General features: G+C 29.1%; 1 protein-coding gene across 4 annotated transcripts in view; it reads right to left on the bottom strand.

Moving 5' to 3' along the window:
* LOC136989648 (phosphatase and actin regulator 1-like) overlaps window positions 1-24,791 on the bottom strand; it is a 92,270-nt gene extending 67,479 nt beyond the window's left edge. The window contains exon 1 of one of the 4 annotated variants that reach the window (XM_067287870.1): window positions 24,534-24,791. In XM_067287870.1, the coding sequence (XP_067143971.1) occupies window positions 24,534-24,585 (52 nt within the window). In that variant the 5' untranslated portion in view covers window positions 24,586-24,791. The remainder of the gene's footprint in view (window positions 1-24,533) is intronic. The other 3 variants (XM_067287866.1, XM_067287869.1, XM_067287867.1) reach the window with 3 other exon arrangements.
* Window positions 24,792-25,152: the final 361 nt, after the last annotated feature.

Raw genomic sequence — 25,152 nt, 5'->3', positions numbered from 1 at the left:
AAATAGTAAAAAAAGATTTGTAATGTGTATGGGGAAGATGCTCATAAGCTTTGAATATGCAAATGTGGAGGCGAATAGGGGTACGTGGCCAGATTTGTAATAAACACTCATTTCTACCTTGTCCCTATTGAGATGCATGCTGACGCATATTAATCATTTCTTAGATGTCAACATGCATCTCAACAGGGGCAAGGTGGAAATGAGCATTTATTACAAACCTGGCCATGTACCACTATTCATTCCTGCAAACTCATTGGACCCCTTTTCTTATAAAATCATGCAAATGGGGTTTAAAAAGTTCCATTCAGGAAATAAACAATATACAGGGCATTTGAAAGATGTCCATGAAGAAAAATTGCAGGAAGAAATTGTTAAAAGTTGATAAAAAACATAATATATATATATATAACCAAACATACCAAAAACAAAGTGAAAAAAGTATTGAAAACATATGAGTATAATGCAAGAGTGAGAAATGATGCAATTACAGTTCAAGTGCATTTTTTCAGTGCATGCACAGTTTAAACTCTAATGCATTTAAATCTGAGGCAAATTTTTGTCAAATTTAGCATTCAAACTCTGAATTGTTCAAAGTCTGAGGTACCACTGTATATAACATTCAGTAACCTCTAATTGTATTACTTTATTTTCTACATATTTTTAATTTTATGGCATCCCAAATAAATTACCCACCATATTAAGGATTTATTGAAATTATAAGCACAGTTTACAGTGCAATTTATGACAAAGCTTTCTATTTTTTATATAATGAAATAGGTCTATAAGACTAAACCAATTTAAGATAACCTTAACAGAAAAATACAATTGAAAACAACATACCAATATCAGGAAGTATAAAATAATCCATTTTCTAACATATCAAAAAGTGGATATTTAAAAAAATACAGATTATTATCAAAATTTTTTTAAAAAGGTAGATAGCTTTAAGGAGGAAAGACTGAATTTTATTTATATATTGTCAAATAAATTAAATAAAAAATCTAAAAACAAATTTGTTAAGAGATACCTTACACCAGAACAGAGTAACTTGATTTTTGACAAATTTTAATTAATAAAATAATTTACCAATTTTCTGAACACAAAGTGTTCACTTCAACTATCATACAGATGCTGTATGATAGTTGATAGATGATATGTATAGATGCTGTATCTCATTTCTGCTTTTTTTAAAACAATATCTGAATTATCTGATGAATTTTTTTTATTGCACATGCTACTGCCAAATAGAAATGATTTTAAAAATATTTATACATTTTGATAGTCTTTTTATTCTATATATAAAACTACAAATAAAGTTAAAAAGTTATTTCTAATAATTTTATAATGCTCTACAACTTTAATATAAATATTTATTAAAATTAACTACAAAATAGAAACTATTTCATTACTTTCACATATTAGCTCTAATTTTATCAATATATAATATTGATATCTTTAGTAGATCAGAATATATTTTCTAATACACTCTTATGTATCTCATTTTGCATTTTAAAAAACTAAAATTACTTCTTTAAGTATGATTAAACAAAAAAAAACATTAAAAACTTTGTTTTATTCTAAAAAAATCATTGTTCCTTAAAACTAACATACAAACAAACATGTGTATATATATGTATATATATGTATATACTGGTATATATATTATATATATACACAACATTAATATATACAGATTAGTAGTGTCACTTGCAGTTAATAAGATATATTATCTGTGTTAAGACAAAAATTTTAAATATTTTAAAAATTTACAATAACCAAAACTTAAATTGCATCCATATGTAAACAAATAATGAGTCATATTTTAAACATTCTTTAGTTTATATTGTTACAACTATTTATGAAGATTAGTTAAAGCTTACACCACAAATGTTAAATATAGAATATGAAACTTTTAAATTGGGTTTTAAAACAGATAGAAAAATTTGAAAAGCAGAAGAGTAATTAAATATTTTTCAGATCTTATGTTTTAATACAAAATTTAAAAGTTTCACATTCTATATTGCTATAACTATTCTGAAAATATTTTTAACATTCTAAATAAAAAAATAAAAAAATTAATATATATATATATTTAATGAAATAATTATAGAAGATAGCAATACACACATGTATTTCAAGAGATTAATTATATTACTAATCTGTTTCCAGCAATCTTGCAAAAAAATGACAGTTTAACACATTTAAGGTTTCATACTTTATGACCAACACTTTAAATACTAGCAGGTTTTCATTTTACAAATGAAATTTAATTTTTGACAAGTTATTATATTGATATTTGTTTTATATATAATATTTTTGAAAAACAAATCTAAATAAACTATTAAACAACTAAATATGAAATCATTTTCAACATTTAAAATTATTTAAATATAATTTATTTTCTAACAAAATTAATATATATAATATAATTAACATAAAAGTTTAGTTTTATAATTTTAGTTTTTAAACTATTTAATTAATTTACATTTAAACTAAAAGATTAGCAAATTCAGAAAAATCTGAATTTAAGGTAGGCAAATTTGTTACCTCTTATTAATAATTAAATAATTTAGAAATGCCTAAAAGAAAAATCTACCCAAAACAAGGTTTAAACTTTTTTCTCTTATGTCTAAGGATCTATAATTGATTTAATGGGCCATTTGCAGTTTCTTCTTATTTTGGTATGTACTTAGATATGAACTGTCTTAATCTTCAAAACTTTTCATTAGGGATAGGCAATCTTTTTCTACATAAAAAGCACATTTAAAACTTTAAAACTGATACAAACTGTGCACAAGAGAAAAATAGGGGAAGGGAAGTGCAGGCAAATCACAATTATTTATTCATATATGATTATAAATTAACATAGGTATACTTATGACTTCTGGAAATGATGTGAGCATATCTGAAACATTTGGCTAAATAATGGTCACAGCTAGTTTTAAATTATTTTTGAGATGAGAGTCTGTTAGCCAATTTCTTGTTTTATTTTTTTACTAAATTCATTGCAGGAAAAAACTGTTCATATATGTAAGTTGTAGAAAATAATGATAGAATTTTGCTGCATATTTCCTTAAGTTGGGAAATTAATTTTCTTTGATAAAAAGGTTTTATAAATTAACCACGATGTTCTAGTATTCAACATATTAAAGAAGTGTTTTCTAGAAATAAATTGCTATAATTTGCAAATAATGTATCTTTATTGTATATACAAATTTATTTTTTTCTCAGTATTACCATCTTTTCATAGCGTATGGATTTATAAACAAGGCACTGTCACATTGAAATGCTACAAAACAGAGTTAAGGTTTACTTTGCTTAGCAACAACCTTATTAATGATGACATCATTTCTGTTAGTGCTGACCAATGAGATGCTCTTGCTTACTTAAAAGCTGAATAACTGGAAGCATTGGGCATATTCAAAATCTAAGAATGTTGCCAGCACCTCTCAGTACCACTGTTCAAAATCTCAGGCAACTTCCAGCTGCCAGCAAACTGAAAGATCTTTTACAGTACTCAATACACCAGCGAGCAAGATGGTAGCCATCGTGAGATTCATAAGAGTTCTATTCTGCATTGAAAATTTTGAATTTAATTTGCTTGTTGATGAATGTACCCTGAATAAATTAAGATTAGGTTAGTACTGTACATTAATAGAATATTTTAATATACTAGTATATGTACGTAAGACATCACATAATTTGTTTTAGTTGTTAAAGTGTAATCATAGAATGAGTAAGTTATTAGTAATTCCTAAGAAAATTAAAAAATCCACACTACCATTTACAAACATAGCCTTAACAACAACTGTATTAACAACAAATAAGAATTAACTCTGTCCATAGCATGGCAAGTGCTAATGGATAAAGAACTATAAATTATCGTCAAAAGCTACCTTCTATAGTGTACATACCTAATAAGACATCATCGAGTAAACATATTCAAATTTCGAATAATGTTCCTTTTTAATGGCATTCTAATGGAAATTCGTCACCACCCGAAGAAGAACCATTTGGAAGATTCGAAAATGTCTGAAATCTAATTTTTTGTTTTCTGATATTAATTTCACACCAGTAACAGGCTTTGAGGTACGTAATTAAATTTAAAAATCTTTATCCCTCTTTCTTTTTTCAAAATATTCATTTTTCATTAAGCTGTTCTCATTAAGTTCAAAAATAAATTTAACATAATGTGGAATTCCACATCATTTGCCTTTTTCTTGTTTCTCTTTCCCAACATCCCAGCAAACAGCATTTGTGTTCTCTTAAAAACACTAACAGTTGAATCACTTCCAGCAGCTTCTCACTAAATTGATGCTGAGATTTTGAATATGCCCATCCATTGTCTTCCACAGTTTCAATGCTGGCAAATTTACATGTTCTTGATAAGCCATACTTCGTAAGTGTCTCCACAAACAAAATTGCTTTTTTGTTGCTTGCAGCACCAAAGTGCCATAGCAACACTTTTTAGTACTAATATTTTTTTCTTTTTTACAGAAATGTCTTTTACTGAATTGTTAACATACCAAATTTGGTTACATTTGGACTGCTATATAATTGGCTCAAGGCAACATTGAATGGTGATACTTTAAATACAGTCTAATTCTAGTTTAAAATTTCAAACACAAATCATTGTGTCAAAACAGGAGTATTCAGATACTCCTGAAATTGATCTAATTTTGTCTAGTTGTAACAGGTGTTTTATTGAACTTTAGATTTGACACAAGATTTAATAAACATGCAGATTAAATACTCCGGGTTTAGTAAAACCCTGATATTCAAATATAAATGATTGCATCAAAATCATACGTTCATTAGTACTAATATATATTAGTGAAAATAAACATATAAGATAAAAATATATTTATAGAGTGATTCAGAGTGATTATACAAGTTAATTTAATGGATATTTTCTCTGATTTATGATTTAAAATGCAATCTTTGTTTTTTTTAACTAAAAAAACATAATAAAGAATAACTTACTAATTGGAAAAAAGTAATTTAAAAAAACTTAACTTTACATTATAGTAATTAAGCTTAACTTATTTAAGTTTTTACTGAAATTTATGGTTTTTGTTGTGGTTTGTTAAGCTTAACTTATTTTCATATTCCAAATCTAGCTCTTAACAAATCCCATTATGGATTTTTAATCCAAAAACTAAACAAGAAAAAGCTACTGTAGTTATTCTGTAGCATTATACATATGTATAATACTTACAAAATACTGTAAGATAATGTATTCCTGGAATCATTTAATATAAAATATTTAGTTAATGTCTATTTAGCAATGAACATCAAGTCAATTTTATCTCACAATATCACTATTTTACAGCTGGTCAGTCCTACACAGTAGACATTTTGTCAACTTAAAGTATTAGAAAAATAGATTACTATGATGCAAACTCAAAAATTTATTCATATATAGGACTGACAAGAGTGTAAATTAAAAATGATTAGACATACACACTTACTTTTACCTGATATCAGTTAGCCAAAAAAAAAAAAATTTCTACATTTTCATTTTAGCCTAACAACTAAAAGTTAATGGTACATTCATAATGCCAAACAACTATCGGATTACATCAAGCTACTTTTCCGCAATTATATTTAATTAATTACTAAATAATTTGTCACTAAAGAGATGGCACCAAATGCCTTCCTCATTAAATTTAATAATTATAATTAATTTAATATTAATTAAATAATTTAGAATATACAAATACATCGTACTAACCTTGTATAGCTTTGCAGATGATACTTAGAACATAACACTAACGTTTTTCGACCCATTTCTAGGGTCTTCTTCAGGTGTGAGTTTGATTCCGATTTTTAGATGTTCCAGTCTCCAATACTTCTATCTTCGAAATTTATTTCTAAAATTTGAAAATTTAAAACTCCAAAAGGTTTGCACCTATGCTGGATGTTATAGTATGTCGTCATAAATAGCTTGCCATGCTTTAGATAGTTGTTTTTCTTCTCTAAATTGATCGACAGGCCTTTGCAGTCTGCTTTAAAAATTTCTAACGCCTATAAACTTTGCAGTTGGTTTATATGCCGGGTTTATCAGATCATTGCCGCTTGTTGTAAATTAGGTGTAATACCATTTTCATTGGCATATATCACTAAGATGGTATTGCTTTTCTTTTTTCAATGTCCATTTTGTGTTCGGGGAGGCATTGTTTGTGTGATCTTTTTGTAGATCCAACATATACGAGGTCTCTATCGAATCTGCTATCTCTTAGCAAAATTTTATATACTCCCAGCGTTCTTTCGATTTCTGCCCTATCCTTCTTGTTTCTTAGCATGCTGAATGTATCTGACTTAGGTCTGTAGGCTATTTTTGCATTAGTGTAAGCCCACATTTCTTGATACAGGGACTGCATAGGGCACTCATATGCCATAGCTATATGCATCTTGTTGTGGATCCTTTTCTGGAATCCTATTTAATTGGTCTTTAAGTTGGTTTTTTTTGCTTATCTGCCATTCTATATATTAGGCCTTTATTGTAGCCATGATTTTCAGCAATTTCTGCTATTTTTCTTATTTGTCTTGTTCTTTGCTACAGTGTGTGTACGCCCTTCTGATAAGTGCTCTAAGAGCTGCCATTCTGTAGTTATATGGGTCAGTAGAGTTGGCTGGGATGTATATTGAGACTTGCACTTGGTTTTCAGTATATCTTGGTGTCATATCCACTACCATTGAATCTCATACTGAAGTCTAAAATTGAGCCTCTTTATTGCTTATTTGTAAAGTGATACGAGTTGCAATTCATGCATTGTATAAATTCTTTGATGACTGGCTTTGTCTTCCATACGATGCATACGTCATTGATGTATCGCTTATATACTTTAATATTGGGAAGGAACCGGTGATGATTTTGGCTTCTAGAAGGCATACTACAATTTCAGCTAAGTCCCCTGATAGTGGGCTACCCATAGGTACCCCTCTTTTTTTGAAGTAACATCTTCCCATCTAATTATAAGCATGAAGTATAACAGAGCATATGTGATAGTTCTAGTATTTGTCTTTGGTCTGCTTTGTCATCTTTGTCATAAGCCAATCTCGTAAACCACAGAAACAAGGCTCTAGTTTAACTGATGAGTATAGTGCCTTAAAGTCTAAAATAGTGATCCAGAATTCTTCAGATGGTTCACAGTTCCTTATGGCTTCAATTACTTGTGTGAAATTGGAAATTGCAAACTGGTAGCCTTCAAGGTATTTAGCCAGGAGCATGTGGATCTTCTGTTCTATTTTTCTGGTGGGTGCATTGGTTTTGTCTAATATAGGTCTTAATTCCATCCCTTGTTTATGCATTTTGGCATAGGCAAATAGTCTGGGGGACCACTGGTGAGGCTATTGTTGCATTGCTTAACCCTAACTTCCTTGCAGTTGAGTGTGTGTAAACCTATGCACTCTTGACTGGAGTTTGTTGACAAAGTCTTTTCCTACCTCCTCACATTCTGTGTCTTGTATATATGTCTGTAAGATGGTGGTATAGGAGCTCTTCATCAATACTATAACTTTATTTTTATTTGCTTTTAAAGTATCATCTGCAAAGCAATACAAGGTCAGTACGACATATTTGTATTTATTATTGAAATGTTTGTTGGATGGATTTAATTTAGAATATTCTGTAAGAAAAACAAAAGAATTGGCCCAGAGTGAGACTCGAATCCACAACTCCTGCTTACTGTGCAGATGCATTCCAGTCTTGTTGTTAGCAAGTTTCAGCTAAAAATAAAATTTTTTGTATTTCTTTAAAAAAAAACTTTTCTTCATAATCTAGTACAAATCCTTTATTTAGTATTAATTTAGATAAATGTTTACAATTGTATTAGCAAAAGTTTCTTTTGCTGATAATACAAATGTCTTTCATATGCTCTTTTTATTCTTTCCTATAAAATCATTATGTTGCATCTACATAATGCATAATTTCAAAACTTAATTTTTGTGCCTGTTTTCTCATAATCAATGGGTCTAATGGACATGATGAAAATATTACTTCTAATTAAAACTGATTTAACTTAAAAGTGTCAAAACAAAACTTGCCTAGTCTTATTATTTAAATAATGCAGTTTGGAATCTGAAAAATTATTATACTTTATTAATCAATACAAATGTAATGCCAATTATATTTAACATATCTTCCTTAATACTTCAAATTCATTATTTAAGCTTTCACTTGCAGAAAAACATGTACATTTTGTTCAAGTTTGAAATGAAAGCAGAATATTATAAATGAATGAACCAAAATGGAAAGAATATTTTATAGGAAAAGTTAACAATTGCTTTATGCATACCTGAATGTAAATTTTACAATCAGAAATAACAAGTCTAAAAATGGAAATAAATTATCATTAGATATTTCTAAGAAAAGCCTAATATAAATAAAGATATTACTTATGAGCAAAAACAATATACAAAAATCTCATTAGGCTTTCATCATTGACTGTATCATCAAATATTTGAACTAAAATACTGGATATGGAATAAAACACTTTGGGCTAAAGAAAAATGTTAGGATTTGGTAAAATTAAATCTTCTGAATTAAAAAAGGGGATAGTTTGAAGAGAAGTTGAATCAGAGTTCATCAGAATCAGATTTTTAAGGGACAAATAAACATACTACCATACCAAGAACCATCAAAAAAAATCCCATATTATAATGAAAACAAATGATTTTTTTTTTGTTGGTTCTTGGTATGATAGTGTGCCTATCAGTACATAAAACCAGTTAATCTACTTAATAGTGACTGGAGTAAGTGACTTTGGAGAGTTCAACAGAATTGACTTAAGTGTGAAAATGTCCCTCCAAGAGTTTTCTTTTGTTCATTTTATTTCTACTCTGTATGAAGTGACAAATCTATGGGAATTGTAAAAACTGTACTTTAGTTAATAAAATAAACTGTTATTTTGTTATTGTATAAAAGTAAATTTGTATAAAGAGTATTTGTTGATGTTCTTCAAAACTGGAAGAGCATTCTAAACTAAAAATGTATGTTCCAATTATCTCATAATATCTAGAAAGATGAACCCGTAAAATGGTGTAGGCCTACTTCTGTAAATAAACAGAATCGTCAGGCTAATGTTCAAAAATAGAGCTGCATTCTATTTTCACTCATTAGCCTGATGCAAAAAATAAGTCATTTGGAAAATTATTGAAAGTGGAGAAAGAGAAGGAAATTATGGGAACAAAATCTTCACAATTGGATTAGTCATGAATATAAATTGTTTTTATGGTTTCTATTTGAGTTCTGCATTTCTGATTAGATTGATTGTCTGTGTTGCATTGCCTTATTCAATCCATCAAGAAGGTGATTTCAGAAGGACTTTATGAGGAAACTGACCCCTATTTACACTGAACAATCACTACCATTAGGAACACCTGCCTAATAACTGATTAGTCCACCTCTCTAGGAAACCACAGCTTGTAAATGCTAAGGCATGGACTCTAGCAGATGCTAAACAGCCTCTATTCTTAACTGGACCCATGCCTGCTAAAGCAGTTGGGTCCAGTTAAGAAACTATAAAAACTGTCAGTTGGGGCACATTTTGCAGAGAAGTTCGATGACAACCTCACAATACATTCCAGAATATTCCAAACAAGCTCAATAGAGTTACAGTCTGGTGAGTATGGGACCAAGGCAGTGTGTGGAATTAGAATTCATCATCATGTTTCTCTAACCATTCTTGAGTGAGCCTCACACAGTGACTCGGTGCATTATGTTGAAACATGGCATCATTGTCAGGAAACATAAGTGGACCATCTGCACCATTATTTCCAGGCTAATAGGTCTCTGTATCATTCACCATTCAAGGATTGTGGAATGAAGATCAATGATCCTAGACCTTACCAAGAGAACACTCCCCAGACAACAATACCATCACCACCAGCTTTTGTAACACCAACTGTGCTTGTGCAACCAGGGGAGACAGCTTCGGGCTGTTATGCCAGATTCAGACATGGCCATCAGCATGGTTCAGCATGAAATGGGCCTTGTCACCCCAGATGACTTTCTTCCACATGTCCAAGTTCCAATAATGGCTTTCTCTTGCCCATGCAAGGCATTGTTTGTGATGACACATGTTTAACATAGGCACTCATGCAGGTCAACAGCTATTGAACCCAGTTGATGCAAGGTATGTCACATGGTCAACACATCTGCCTCATCCACTGTTGTACTAGTGCATAGGTGGGGAACCTGCGGCCTCCGCGAGGTTCTTGTGCGGCCCTTTGCCACCTAGTACAAAATGGTAGAGTTCGTTTCAAACAACTATTGTACATCAACGCCATGAGAGTTGCGCGAAAAATCCCGCCAAAGACAGTCATATTGTAACATGACGTCAGAATACTAGTCTGTATGTTTATGTAATTTACATATCTAAAAGAAACGAATAATGTTCTATGTAATATTTATTTGAAAATAAATTAAAATTACAAAATACTATTTACAAAATTTGTCATACAATTCATTAGTCAGCTGATTGTCTTTGCAAAAAAAAATTTAAATTAGCGCTAGCAGCGCCATCTACCTTGTCTAAGAAGTAAACAAAACTCAGTTTCAGATCTCCCATTTGAGTGTCACACCTTGCTTTGGCTTCTCTGACTCGCATCTCTCAACGCTTCCCTGTTGCGATCTTCAGCAAACAGTAGTTAATAGTGCGTGCTTATAATAGTTACACGGTTTTATTGTATTTCTAGAAAGTATACACTTTGTTAAAGATATTATTTGATATTCATTTTTTTATCCATCATGTCAAATAGTAAGAGAAGAAAATTAGGTGATGAAAACAGAACATTTAATGTAGAATGGGAGTTAGATTTTTTCTTTACTGCTGAGAAAGATAAAATGATGTGTTTGTTGTGCAATACAGTTTTAAATACTTTAAAAAAAGCGAATGCAAATAAACACTATTTGACTCATAAAGAACATAAATATTTCGCTTTAGAAGGTGAATCACGAAAAGCTGCACTTCAAAAGTTGAAAAATGAGAAGCATCATCAGCAGGCATCTTTTAGTGCCTTTGTAAATCAAAATTCCGCTGCAGTTGCTGTTACGTATAAAATAGCACATATACTTGGAAAAAGGGGCAAACCATTTAGTGACATTGAAATAATTAAAGAATGTATTGTTGAAGCAGTGAGTATGTTAGATCCAAGAAATGTCGACAAATACAAACAATTACCTCTTTCAAGAAGAACTGTAACAGATCGACAGCACGAATTAGCGCAAAATGTAACAGAGCAACTTCATACAATTATACAAAATGAAGATGTTTATTTTTCAATTCCTTTAGATGAAAGCACTGATAAAACAGATTCGGCACAAGTTTTATATTTTATTCGTGCTATAACTAAAGATTTTCAATGTTACGAAGAACTACTTGCGTTGGGTACACTAACTGGAAGAACTCGCGGAGCCGATATTTTCGAAAACTTCAAAGAAGTATGTAATAAATTACAATTGAATGTCAGTAATTTAGTCAGTGTCTGCACCGATGGCGCACCTTCCATGAGAGGCAAAAAAGAAGGATTCGTTGCTTTGTTAAAAAAGGAAAACTTAAACTTGAAAAAATTGATTTCATTTCACTGCATTTTGCATCAGCAAAATCTTTGCGCAAAATCTACCATTTTGCAAGACACTGTGGATAGAACCATTGCCATTGTCAACTATATTCGCGTAAATGCAATGCGTCATCGTGAATTTCGGCAGATGCTCTCTTTAGATGAGGAAACGTATAGTGTTGACCTACCATACTACTGCAAGGTTCGCTGGCTATCAACAGGTCAGGTTTTGATAAAAGTTTTGTCTTTACGACGACAAATTTTAAACTTTTATCAAGAACAAGGAAAACAATGTGATCTATCAGATGAAGTATTTCTCAGAAACCTTGCATTTTTGTCTGATATGATGACAAAACAAAACAATTTAAATGTTTGCCTGCAAGGTGAAACGAGGTATATTTATGAAATGTGGCAAAAGATCCAAGCGTTTAGAAAAAAATTATCATTTTTCAAAACATTGCTTTGTCGATCGGAAATATCTGCACAACACTTCCCGGAGCTAGCTAAAATGTTAAATGAGCAGAACTGTGAAAATAAAATATTCGATGAATATGTAGGTGTCTTGGATTGTTTAATAGAAGAGTATACTAATAGATTTTCTGATTTTGACGAGCACACTCCTGCTATGAAACTGGCATTTGAACCACATTTAATAGATATATCCGAGGCTCCTGCAGAACTACAAATGGAGTTAATTGATTTAGGGGAAGATAGTATCATCAAATCCCTTTTTAACGCTAAAAAGGATCCCATAGAAATCTGGAAAAATGCTGTTGAATATCCATGCCTTCGAGAACATGCTCGCCGTTTACTTTCCTGCTTCGGAAGTACCTACTGTTGCGAGAAAACATTTTCTCTCATGTCAAAAATAAAAACAAATTTAAGAACGCAAATTACAGATGCACATTTAGAGGATCAATTAAAGCTGTGTGTTACGAAGCTTGATCCAAATATACAATTACTGTCAAACAAAAAACAAAGCCAAATAAGTCACTAACTTAGTGAATAAAAAAATATTTTTTATTGTATTTTTTTATAATATTTTTATATTATTTTATATGTATATTATATTTAAAATTTTGTAGTATTATATTTCATTTTTTCTATATAATGCAATAAATTGTTAAATCTATAGAAAAACTATAATAATTTCACAAAAGTCACTTTCTTAGGTCAATCAGCTTATGCGGCCTCTCTTATTGCTGCCTAATTTAAATGTGGCCTCTAATGGTAAAAAGGTTCCCCACCTCTGTACTAGTGGGTAAACTGTTCCACTGTGACACATCTTCATTCAGATATCAGTCTTGTATAAGAATAAAGCAAACTTTATCGGCAGTAAAGTTGTTTATTTGCAAAGTATTTAATTAAATTTATTTAAATTATACATTAAATGTACTTTTTTTAAAAATTGTAATTTGAATAATATATGCTCAACCTGAAGATGACATTTTGAAATATCAAAAGTACTTTTTTTTAATTACTTTGCAAATAGACAACTTTAAAGCCAATAGACAGCTTGCTTTATTTTCATTCTATATTTGGCATTGTAAAGAACATATTTAGATAAGTCTTGACAGGCAATGCTCACCTCTGGGATCAATCACATGTGACTGACCATTCTGTAATCTTCTGGTGGATGTTTGTGAATGATCCATTACTCATGGTACACCCTAAACACCATGGTATGAAAACAATCAATGCACCCATTTTGAAAATACTGGCACCTGCCTTCGGGTCCCAAATGATCTGTCCACACTCAAAGTCACTCAAGTTGCTGTCTGCCTATGATTAGCAAGTATTGCCTTCTATAAGCAAAAGACTGCAATGACTGCAGAAAATTGTGACATGGCAATTACAGGACATTTCTTTATCATTTCTGAGATAGTACTGGCATGGTGCTCCTAATGCAGTAATCATTTAGTGTAGGTGTTAAACATATGAAGAAAACCAAGTTCTATTTTTGAACATTAGCCTGACAATATCCATATAAGATGGAAGAAAATGTTTGCTATTCTAAAGTGAGTGTTCTTATTGCTGATTTTAGGTTGTTGAGTTAGTAGTCTTATTAGATTGATTTTTATATTAATTAATAGTATAACATAACATTTGGCTTTGCTGGTTCTATACATCAGACAAAAAGATTAAAAACAATTGCTCATAGCTGCTAATGTCACTGTTTGATATACAAGGTGTGTCTGAAAAGTTCGGTGAATGTTCCCATAGTTGAATAACCATGCTGGTTAGAATGTTGTGCTCACGCAGACATAGTGAGAGACTTGCCAACTAGTGCCCCCAGCATTGAAATCACAACAGTTAAACAGAAGTGCGTGCAGCAAACAATGCAACGCAGTCAGTGTGAGGAGGAGTGTCACTGCGAAATGGAGAAACACATGAACATTAATTACTGCACTTCCTCGCTACACGCCAGGTGACAGTTCTTCAACACTTTCCATAATTCTCCAGATCTGGCACCTGCAGATTTCTTCTTGTTCCCCGCCTGAAACACCTATGCTTTTCCAACATTACGCAGATCCAACAACATGTGACAACGGTGCTTTGTGCAATACCGAAAGAAGTGTTTGCTCACAGCTTCCAGCAGCTGTACAACCTATGTCAAATGTGTGTTGTCACTAATGGCGATTACTTTGAATGCCAATAAAAGTATTTTGTTTGTATCTCTCGTTTCCTTTATTTTAGGAGACCATTCACTGAACTTTTCAGACACACCTTGTAAATAAAGTCATTTACTTATATCAAGGTAGAAGTTAGTTTTCTTTAGCCCAAATTGTATTATCAGATTGAAAGCTATATTAAATAATAGTTTCTCAAATTACAATTTCATAATCTAGGAAGTTGTACAGTTTAAAAAGTTTTTGAACTTTCTTACACTCTAATGATAAATTTTAATAATCAAAAATTATTATTCTTTAAATTGAATTCTTAACAGGAAAAAAATAAAAAGTCAACTATTTTGTTTCTGTTATTCCAAATCAGTATTTCCAAAATTCTTTTGAGAATTTTAATAACCAAGTTTTATGATGTTTGTGATTTTATAACATTAGTGATTCTTTAAACTTTGGAATACAAAATATTTTCAGCGGATGCAAGCCTTTCTATAACAGATGTTTTTTTTATGAAAAAAATATATACAGTACTTAATTAGTAACAGAAATAAAAGTTAGACTTTATAATGTAATATTTCTTTAAAAATTGTCATTATCATCTTACTGTATCTCTAAAATCCATTATTAATTTTATATTTGAGTTTTTCATCAATGCAGTTTTGGTATTTTTTAAGGGTTTTTCTTAATTACTTAAGATGTACAGTATCTTAACTTTAAGTACAAGTGATACACACAAGAAAATGGGATAACCCTATCCTTTTAAATATAAAAAAAAAAAAAAACAAATTCTCCTTGGAGATACAAGAAAATGTTTTAACAATTCAATAAGAGGAAGCAGTGAAAAAGTTTAAGAATCACTGTTCCACAAAATATATCAAATTTAAAATTAGCAGGATGTCTAGAAATACTTCAGACTGAATTTCCCTTTCTTTTCTAGATTTTCCAGGTAATTTTTGATAATTTCAGGCCATAAAAACATCTAATTACTTCAAAGAAGCTATCTGCCAATTCATAAGTAGGTACCCAATATTCAATACTAGAATTTTATTATAACAACAGATTAGCCAAGTGTCACAGTTTAGACATGAGATTCATAGTACAGGAGTAAATGTCAGTCTCATTCTTGTCCTTAAATATTACAGTTTTTCATAAAATAGCCAAAAGCAAGTGGTGCATCTTTTATCCTAATTTAATTTTATCATGTCTTATAAAACTTTGATACAGATTACTTCATCAATCTTGGCTGGGCTGTAAAAATGCATAGTAGCAGAAACCAGTCTATTTACTTACGAAGAAATGGCATGACTTTGGAGTCACTAATTTTAATCAAACTCTGTAAGGCTGTAGTGCATCCCTAATGTTTCAATTTTCTCAAGAAATTTTTAACTTTAATTTTCAGTAGTGCACCTTACTGCTTAACACATGTCACTTATTGGGGATGCACTATATCCTCTCAGAGTTCGATCAAAATTGGTGATCCCAGCATAATGCCATCCTCTTGTTAGTGAAAGAAACTTTGACAAGGTCACTGTGCATTACTAAGAGGATCTTGAACTTTTTAAAACTTCCAGAACTTCAACAAGTATCACACATTGTCCAGTCAATATATGTAAAATGATTCTGAACAATAAATATTAATATAGATAAAAGCCATATTCATAAAACATAAAATGATTAAATATAGTTATGGTTTATTCAATTTTTGTTATTAAAAACCTGTGATAAAAGTTACTAAAAGTAATTAATATTTACAAAGGATTGTATATTTGATTTTTCTGAAGTGTCAGCACTATTTGAGTCTGAACCATACTATTTGAGTCTCCAGCAGACTTGATTGAACGAACAAAGAAAGCAATGCAGTTGTATAATAAGAACATTCTAAGAGTAGTAAATTCTGAATTGTATAGTTAATTCTAGCCAGAAAACACATTCTGCTTGAGAATAATTCTTTCAAATGTAAGGAATTGGCAACATCTTATACATTCATTTAAATATTGCTAGGCATTGAAAGTAAAACTTGATTTTCTGATTAGGATTTGACCCAACCTTTCACTCCCAGTACAATCCATACCAAAACAATGCCTTCAAATTTCTTTGTCTCAGAAAACTTTACAACAGCAGGTGTAGAGTTATCACTGTATAAAATCCATCATTACCATTGATCATTGAGTGTGAAAGAATAAAGTAAGATTTCTAATCCAAAATGAAATCTTTTTCAGAAAACGTTTGCAATAACCTTCCACACTTTGGACATGCAAAGAAGACTGGCAAAAATATTCTGTCCAGAATTACCTGCTTCTTTTAATATTTAATGTGTATTTTTGTTTTCAAAGCCTTAGAGTCAAATAAATGAAATTTTTAGTTTCAAGATTACAGTTTGAATTGACACCTTGTCACTGCCTTCAAAGGTCCTCTTCAATCCTTCCAATTTGGCTTTTGTTGGAATTTTTACTTTTCTACCAGACCCTTTCTTCTCTGTGATAGTAATCCATTATTGAAAAATTAGATAATGCAATATATAGTCCACTTTAGAATTGCAAAATAGAGTACAGTATCGTAGGCACAAAAAACCTTTCACACACTATTTCTAGCAGACAAATTAATGAGCACAAACGTTTTCGGCCGTTTTAAAAGGCCTTCTTCAGGTGCACCTGAAGAAGGCCTTTTAAAACGGTCTAACTTTTAAAACGGTCTAACATTCTAACGGTGTGTGAAAGGTTTTTTGTGCCTACGATTTTAAAATTGGTTCTAGCTTTGTGTGCAGAGATTAGAGTACAGTAAACGTTCTCCTAATGCTTTATTTAAATGTGTAAATGCTGTTCAGTCTTAGCTGTAAAGACTCTTTCATTGCCTTTATGAAAGCAGCAGAAAATCAAATTCAGAAAAAGATTCTAGCTTGTTCTACAGCATACAAAGCACTTTCAAATTATAACATGTGCAGCATAGTTAAAACTTATTGGCTATTAGCTAGAGCCTGAGATATTGTGTGAATTTTTTCCAGAAACCCATTATATGTTTCTCTTCTGAAATTCTTATGAGCTTATTCATATACTAAAATATGAATTTGAATAGAACTGCCTATTTATTGAATAGAACAGCTCTTATTTTATTAAATCTTACAATAAATAAAAATTTATATTATGATGATTTTATGTGATCTCAAGTATAATCAGAGCATTAACATTAAAATTTAGAGTGTATATTATCCAATAAACTAATACAGTAATACCTTGGTTTTCATTGACTTCAGTTATCATCTGTTTTGGATTTCATTGATTTTTTTCTGTGAAAAATTTGTCTTAGTTTTCATCGGCATGCCCACTTGACCTAGCTGCTAATTTCGCAAAAACAAAGGGTGACCCACACATTTTCCTGCTCAGTATGTTGTTGTTTCTCATTGTGTGAACGTTACCCCACACATCTAAACAAACAATTCCATATGTTGAATTTCTTTATGCAGCACTGCTCGATTGCTACACAGCAAAGCATTCCTAAATGAAGTGCTATAAGGTAACAAACTGTTTTTAAACGTTTGCTGCAAGGGATTGCAGCAGCAAAGATAAAGCAGCTTTTATGTCTGCTACACGTGTAAAGTAAAATGGATGCTCATGTAAATAATACAATATTATGCTGCAAAAATAAAGTCGAAGTGACTGTTGATAAAAATATTATGGAAAGATTAAAAACAATTAAATTTTATAAAATGACTGAAAGATATCTAAAGAATAAGAAAATAATACATTTTAAATATAATCATCTATCTCCTAGCTCTACTTTGATTGCATTTTCAAAGAGAGAAATGCTCAATTCTTCTTTATATCTCTTTATTTAAATATTGTAGTTCTTTAACTAAAAACTATTTTTGGCTGTAACTGGAACTAAAGGGTAGATTACAGCATCCATCTTTAGCTTGAGCGGAAAGCGTTTCTAAACTATAATGCAGCAAAATGTAGCGATAGCTGCTCGTGACGTCATTTTCGCTACACTAACTACATAAACGCTGCCATTGCTTTCCTTTCCTTTTAGCTCCATCATGACCCCAAAGAAAGTTTCCAGAGCCAGCAGTCCTTCGAATGTCATGTTAAATGTTCATTTATTCATCAGTCTTTTATATTCATTTTATATTAATTTTTTATTGTTTTTAGTATTAAACACTATATTTATTCTCTATATTCTCTATAATGTGTTTTTTGTATGTATTTTAGAGTGTCTAGAACAAATTGATTAGATTTACGTTGATTCATATGGAAATAATTGCCTTTGTTTTTGTCAGTTTCAGATTTCACCAATTGTTTTTGAACAGATTATCAACAAAAACTGAGGTATCACTGTATATTATTATTAAAATCTCACAGTTACATATATTAACAATTTAATGTTAAGTATATTGAATAATAATGTGAATAAAAAAATATTTAATCTTTGCATTTACATTGTTATATCACTATAAACAAATTGTCCAAAAAATTTGTTACAATAATAATAATTTGAAATATGAAATAAATAAAAATGTTGTAATTTTTAAAATACGACTAGTTTTATTATAACGTTTTATAAAATAAATATTTAAAATCTAAAGATTGACATTTAGAATAACAATTTGTAATTGAAAAATTCTGCATAAATCAAAAGTTATTTTAATCACTAACATTGTACAATTTGATGAGTAGTTGTTTTAAAACTTGTGAAAGAATCAATTATGTAAATAACGTTACAAAATAATTTCACACATTTTCAATAAAATAATTTAAAATAACTCATTAGTGAATGAATAATAATTACAAAGTACCTTCTGATGTTACTACAAAATTAATAAACAACTCAGCCAAAATAAGCATATAATTTCCATCATATTGACATAAAATTTTCAAGATTATATGTATTTCTGTAAATGTGATGTAATCTATTTGAATTTACTCTAAAATATAGAATCTATCTACAATTTAAAATATCAATTTATCCCACGTAGATGTAATAGATCCTTGAAAATTATGATATAATCATTTGGTTTTTACTTACATTTCTAAATTTTAATTTTATAACACAAAAAAGACAGTTTATAATTATCATAGCTTAAAATAGGTGCATTCTCATGTAAATTTCTTAAGATATTACCTATCATTTGCAGAATGTACATTTAACAAAGAATTTATAAAACAAATCTAGCTTTCTAACAGCAGTAATATGATTTTCAATTTTCAAAATCTGTCTAATCAAAGTGTTTTTTCCATAATAAAATTGTTTAGCATCTTTGTCTGAATTTTTTGTAGGCAGATAAGTAAGGTTCTTCATTGCTGTGTATCAGCATTGCAGACTTACAAGCTTAATTTATTATTCCTTACACAATAAGTAGCAAGTAAATCATTCATTATCTCCTTGGGACATTGCTTCATAAATTAGTTTATTTTGTTATAAATATTTAAGTATTATTAACTCTGGATGAGTATAATGAGGTATGAAAGTATGAACTATCCTATGATAAATATTATTTTTAATTTTTTTTTGTTTTGTTTTTCTGGCAACAGATCCTTTCCTCACATTTCTTATCAAGCAGCAATAAACAAGTAGCAAACATTATATGTACAGTACATGGAGAAGATTCACTTAGTAATTTGAGCTGTGGGGTGTATATCATACCCAAATACTCACAGAATATAAATTTAAAAAATTTTAAGTAAAAATTAGTAAGTAAAAATGGCAACAAACATAGATTTATGTCAATAACAAAGAAGATATACCTGTTAAAGATATTCATTTCATGTAAAACAACTCTGTCTCCTCAAATGACGAGTAGAGTAATTAACTTATGCCCAGTGGACGAGATCATTAAACAAAAATTTTATGTATGAAATGCAAGCATAATACTTGTAAGGCAAGTTCTGCATTATTACATGCAGCACTTGCTCTGAAGATTAAAAAAAATTGATGGCATAAAGATCATAAAATGCTACTTTTTGCTTTAGAAATGAATAAATTTTCATTTTTTGTCATATAATCCTTGTGATATTTAATTATAGTTGTTTTTATCTACATATCATAAAATGAAAAAATTAGATAAAAAATAAAACATTCATTCATATAGAGTAAATGACACATACCATGTTAAGTATGTTTTCTCATATTTTTAATGTTTCATTGAAAATCTTCATTTTTTGTGAGTTTCTGCACATCCAATAGATATTTCTTGCATCTGTGGCTTTGGCTATTTCTAAATTTTGGACTGTTTGGAGGGCCACACAATACTCAGTGTACATTTTTCAGATATAGTGATATTTAATTTCCCTAAAAAACAGTTTTCCTTTTTTTTTTGTCAAGTTTTATGTATGCAGTATAAATATAAAAGTAAAATTTACTTTGTTGTTTTGTCCAACTTACTATACAATGAAAAAAGAAAACCTTTGTAAAGTTAATGTTTACATAAGATTTGTTTGTTTACATTAAAGATAAAAAAAATAAATTTTAATTTCTTATTTTTTTGTTTTGTTTACTATACTTGAAACATCCTATTATATTATAAAGCAGAAATAATTCTTTTGGGGAAATAAAAAAATCATATCATCATATGGGATGGCACATACTCCACAATATTCAAGTAATGATTGTGGAACTGTACTCATCTGGGATTAAGATACTGATTACTATCAAAGACAAATGAAATAAAAACTGCATGTCAATTTAAGTCTCTAAGCAGACATTCTATGGTCTAGCAAGTATTATATGAGAATAAAGTTAAGCAGAAAAAATGAATTGCACACTTGGCAAACTACAATGCAATTGTTGATAAAACTTTCTATTTTTAATCTAAACAAATGAGAAACAACATTTGTAATTTTAAAAAAGTCAAATTTATTTAGATAAATTCAAGAGTTATGATAAACTAACATTGTAACTTAAATATATTTTTAGTATATTTTGCTATCAATTCTAAATCTATAGTTCTCAAATAACAAATATGTCTTCAAAAATTTTTTGAAAATCTAAATTTAGAAAGGAAACACCTGTTAAACTACCCTACAACATTTTTGTGTAAGACTTTTAATCATGGTACTAGAGATTAAAAATAATAAGTTTCAAAAGAAGAATTTTAATAATTAAGTTAAAATATCATAAACTAAGTAAATAAAAGCAAATTTATCTAAAACTAAAGATAAGTTAAATATAACTAATATTATAATATTCAAATTAACTATATAAAATTCAATGTTTTTATAAAACTCCTGATAATCTCACTTTTAATTTTAAAATTGGTAATGCTAGTTATATAATTCTAGCTAAATACTGAAGGAATTACAGAATATTTTTGTTGCTAATATAAATTTGTAAATAATGAACAAGAATGTAAAGAATTTGTTTACATAAATGATAAACTCCTTATATTAGTAAAATAATGAATAAATAGAATCCATGGCCAATTATTACTTATTTTTTACAATTCTCAATTATTGTTTATTAAATATTATATAGAATGTAAATTGTATAATTATTCCAATATAAATTATTTTTAATTTATTCTAATTTTTTTCAATTTCCTATCCTTAAAAGAACCACCATTAATTATATCTAATTATTAAAAGTAAAATATTTATATTTTCTTTCTACGTATGGGACAAAAAACAGATAATTAAAAATTATGAAACTATTTTTATGCTTCTTTTCTTAATAGTAATTACAATATAAAATGGAAATAGTTCCTGTTTAGATCTATTCAATATACCGGTATAACCTTCCATACATGTAATCATTCATATTTATAGAAAGTCCCGATTTACAACAAACAATTATAATGGATTCTTCTATTATAATTGTTTGTTGTAAGTCCAGCTGAAAATTTAATTATTCTTTGAATTTATAAAAGAAGTCTTTTAGAAATTTTTATGATAATTTCTAAATGCCCAAAGTCTAACTAAATATTACTTCTATAATTGTAACCTCAATCTTTTCAATATTTTACAAAATTCAAAAGGAATGGATATTTTGGATATTTCATTATTCAAAAATATTATAAAATCTTTGATTGTAATTATTACTATGATTCTTAGTAAGGTTTTTATAACAAATATAATGCTTAAATTCAAATTTCTATAAATTTAGATTTTTAAATCTTAAAAAAGTTGCTAATTCTGATATTTATAATTTGATTTTTTGTTCTACAAACAATATAACAAATTCATGTAAACTATTAAAAATGATATGTTTCTTATAAATTATCAATTATTTTATTTATTAAACTTGCCAGTATCTTAAACATTTCTTTCTGATATATTCTCTACTTATTAACTATTTACAACTCATTAATTCTTACTGTATTTCTACAAATAAAAAATTTTAAAAGTAATTAAAACTAATCATTCAATTTGGTAATTTTGAAAGCATTGGATTATACACAGATTAAGTTTAGCCTTTACAGAATATCAATTTTTTTAAAAACAATACATCTTATCAAATAACAGAACACAATGTAATAAATATTAATTTTTTTCTCATTGTTTAAAAGTATTTTTTAATCATAATTTAAAAAATACTTTTAAATAAATTCTATCGATTACTATCACTAATATATTCTAGTTAAAATGTAAGAGTAAATGTTAATTTAATTAGTAAATAATAATAGATTAATTCATAGACTTTCCAATAAATACATAAATAACAAGAATCTTTAAGTTCACTTTCATATTAAAATGTTTTGGAGAAAAAATATTTTAAAAACACAGTTTCTTATCTAAAGATAACTTATATAATAATTATTATTATAGAATTTGTTATATCGATGATCAACTTAACATATTGTTTGTTTTATATGCCTATATATTTTATTTTTCTCTAAAATATATTTTTCCTTTATGATGTATAAAAATCTTTATAATTTGTATAATCCAGTTAGTCAAACCATCCCAAAAACAGCACTATTGATCAATTCGTGTTAAGAAATTCACATTAAGAAATTTATTTAATAGTATGCTATGTCAAAATTTAAAAAAAGTTTAAAGTCAGAATACTATGTCAAAATTGTATTTAAAAAATTAATTGTCTATATCTTTAAAAAAGTTAAAAATATTTAATATACAGTGAAGATATCTTTAATGTATTTTACCAATACACCTTAAAATATAAACCCGGTTATATTCACCTAAAATGAATTTATATATTATGGAATCACTAAATTACAGCTTTTTTTAAGTAGTAATAAAAATTTAATATATCAAATATTTGATATAAGTAGACTATATAAGTGAAAAAAACTTTTTATGACAATTTTCAGCATGAAAAAAATTCGGTAAAAAACTTTATGAAATAAAAAATTCATTCGGTTTTTGAAATATATTTAGCAACAGTAATATCAACAATTGTAAAAATAAAAACCATAAAAACCCAATTAAATATTTGAAAATTTTTATTAACTTTATCTGTTTATCTTAATTGTGATGATAAATTTAATGCTGCTATTGTTAAAATAGACTACAGAAGCATTTCAAAAATTTTGCTTTTCAGTGAATGAAATTTATTTTAATTACAGTTCATTAATAATGTAATGAAATGCCTCATTAAAATAATAATTTAAAAAAAAAAAATGTTGGGAGGAAAGAGCTTAGCCTCAGCATTGCATTTGACAACCCGAGATTAAAATCAAACACGTTGATAAAGTTTATTTCCTTTCCGACTATATATATTTTAATGTGGATAAGATATCATAAAACTCGTTGACAATTAAATGTATTTTAACATATATACAATATGTTATAAATTACTGTCAAAGTACACGTAAAGAACTACTATTGAGATGTTCATGAAAGCAGTCAAGGTTGGCAGAACGTGACTCAATGGTAAAGGAATGTCTGAATGGAACAGTAAGAATTAATCACTTAAATTTCTTTCTATCTTATATACTTGTGTAAAGAATAATTTTATAAATATTTGTAAGGAAAGTTGATTTAGATTAAGAATCGTATGGAAGTTTTTATATTTCCATACTATAGGTTAAGAATGGAGAAAAATTGACTTGTTCACTACTTGCGGATATCGGTAATAAATGAGAAAATTAACCTACTAAACTTGTGTAAGAGGAAGATAATGGAGAAGTTTTTTTTCAAATAGAAATGCTTTGGCGGAAGATTACAATAAGTGGAAGGTACGAAAAATTCAAATTGATAGTAAATTTGAAAGATTGTGTATTGCATTTCCTGTGCATATGATCAGGGCGGGGCCCTTCACCCCAAACAAGAAATAAATAAAGATGATACCAACACCTGTTTGTCCGGTCTTTCATCATCAACATTTAAAAGTGTTCAAAACTTTAGAAAGCACTCGCATTATAGTTCATCGATTATAATGGTAAACGTCACTTACTTCTTGTTAATATATGCCTTCCACGCACCATTTTCCACCTTCTATCTCCCATGGGCAATTTATTCACCTTTGTCCACACTTAACGAGGATCGAAGTTTTTTCAACTCGAAAGCTACAATATAACACAACCATCACAACCAACTAACACCGACTGCAGAATCACTCGTGCATTGCATCTTCCACCGTCTAATTGGCTGCTTTGCGTCACGTGCAAATACCGATTTCCTTCGAGGGAATTGGCCATTCCCATTGGTTAGGAGACGATCACGTGGATAGCCGCCAACTAGCGCCGAAACCCGAGGAGTACGTTTCTTTACGCGTTGGAGATAAAAGCGAAGTTTTTCTTTCGCGAATAACTGCGCAACTGTTTAATAACTACAAGTTTGGTCGAAGCGTTCAAATGACCTGGTTTCGTAACAGACGCCTGATCTATTTTCGGATTGAGCAAAGCTTTTCATAGCATCAGTTGACATCGTTACAGACATCCGCTTACCTCGGGTTCTAAACTATTTTTTACGCTTCTTCGACGCTTCGAATCATTGATTTATTATTTCCGTTATCTGATCATTACCGATAACAATTCATTTATACCGTAGCCGGCGGTTACAATAAGCGAAAA

Source organism: Centruroides vittatus, unplaced genomic scaffold (assembly GCF_030686945.1).
Source record: "Centruroides vittatus isolate TY-2023 unplaced genomic scaffold, ASM3068694v2 scaffold_752, whole genome shotgun sequence".
Lineage (NCBI taxonomy): Eukaryota > Metazoa > Arthropoda > Arachnida > Scorpiones > Buthidae > Centruroides > Centruroides vittatus.
Note: the sequence above shows the minus strand (reverse complement) of the source record. Positions and strands in the feature narration are given on the sequence as shown.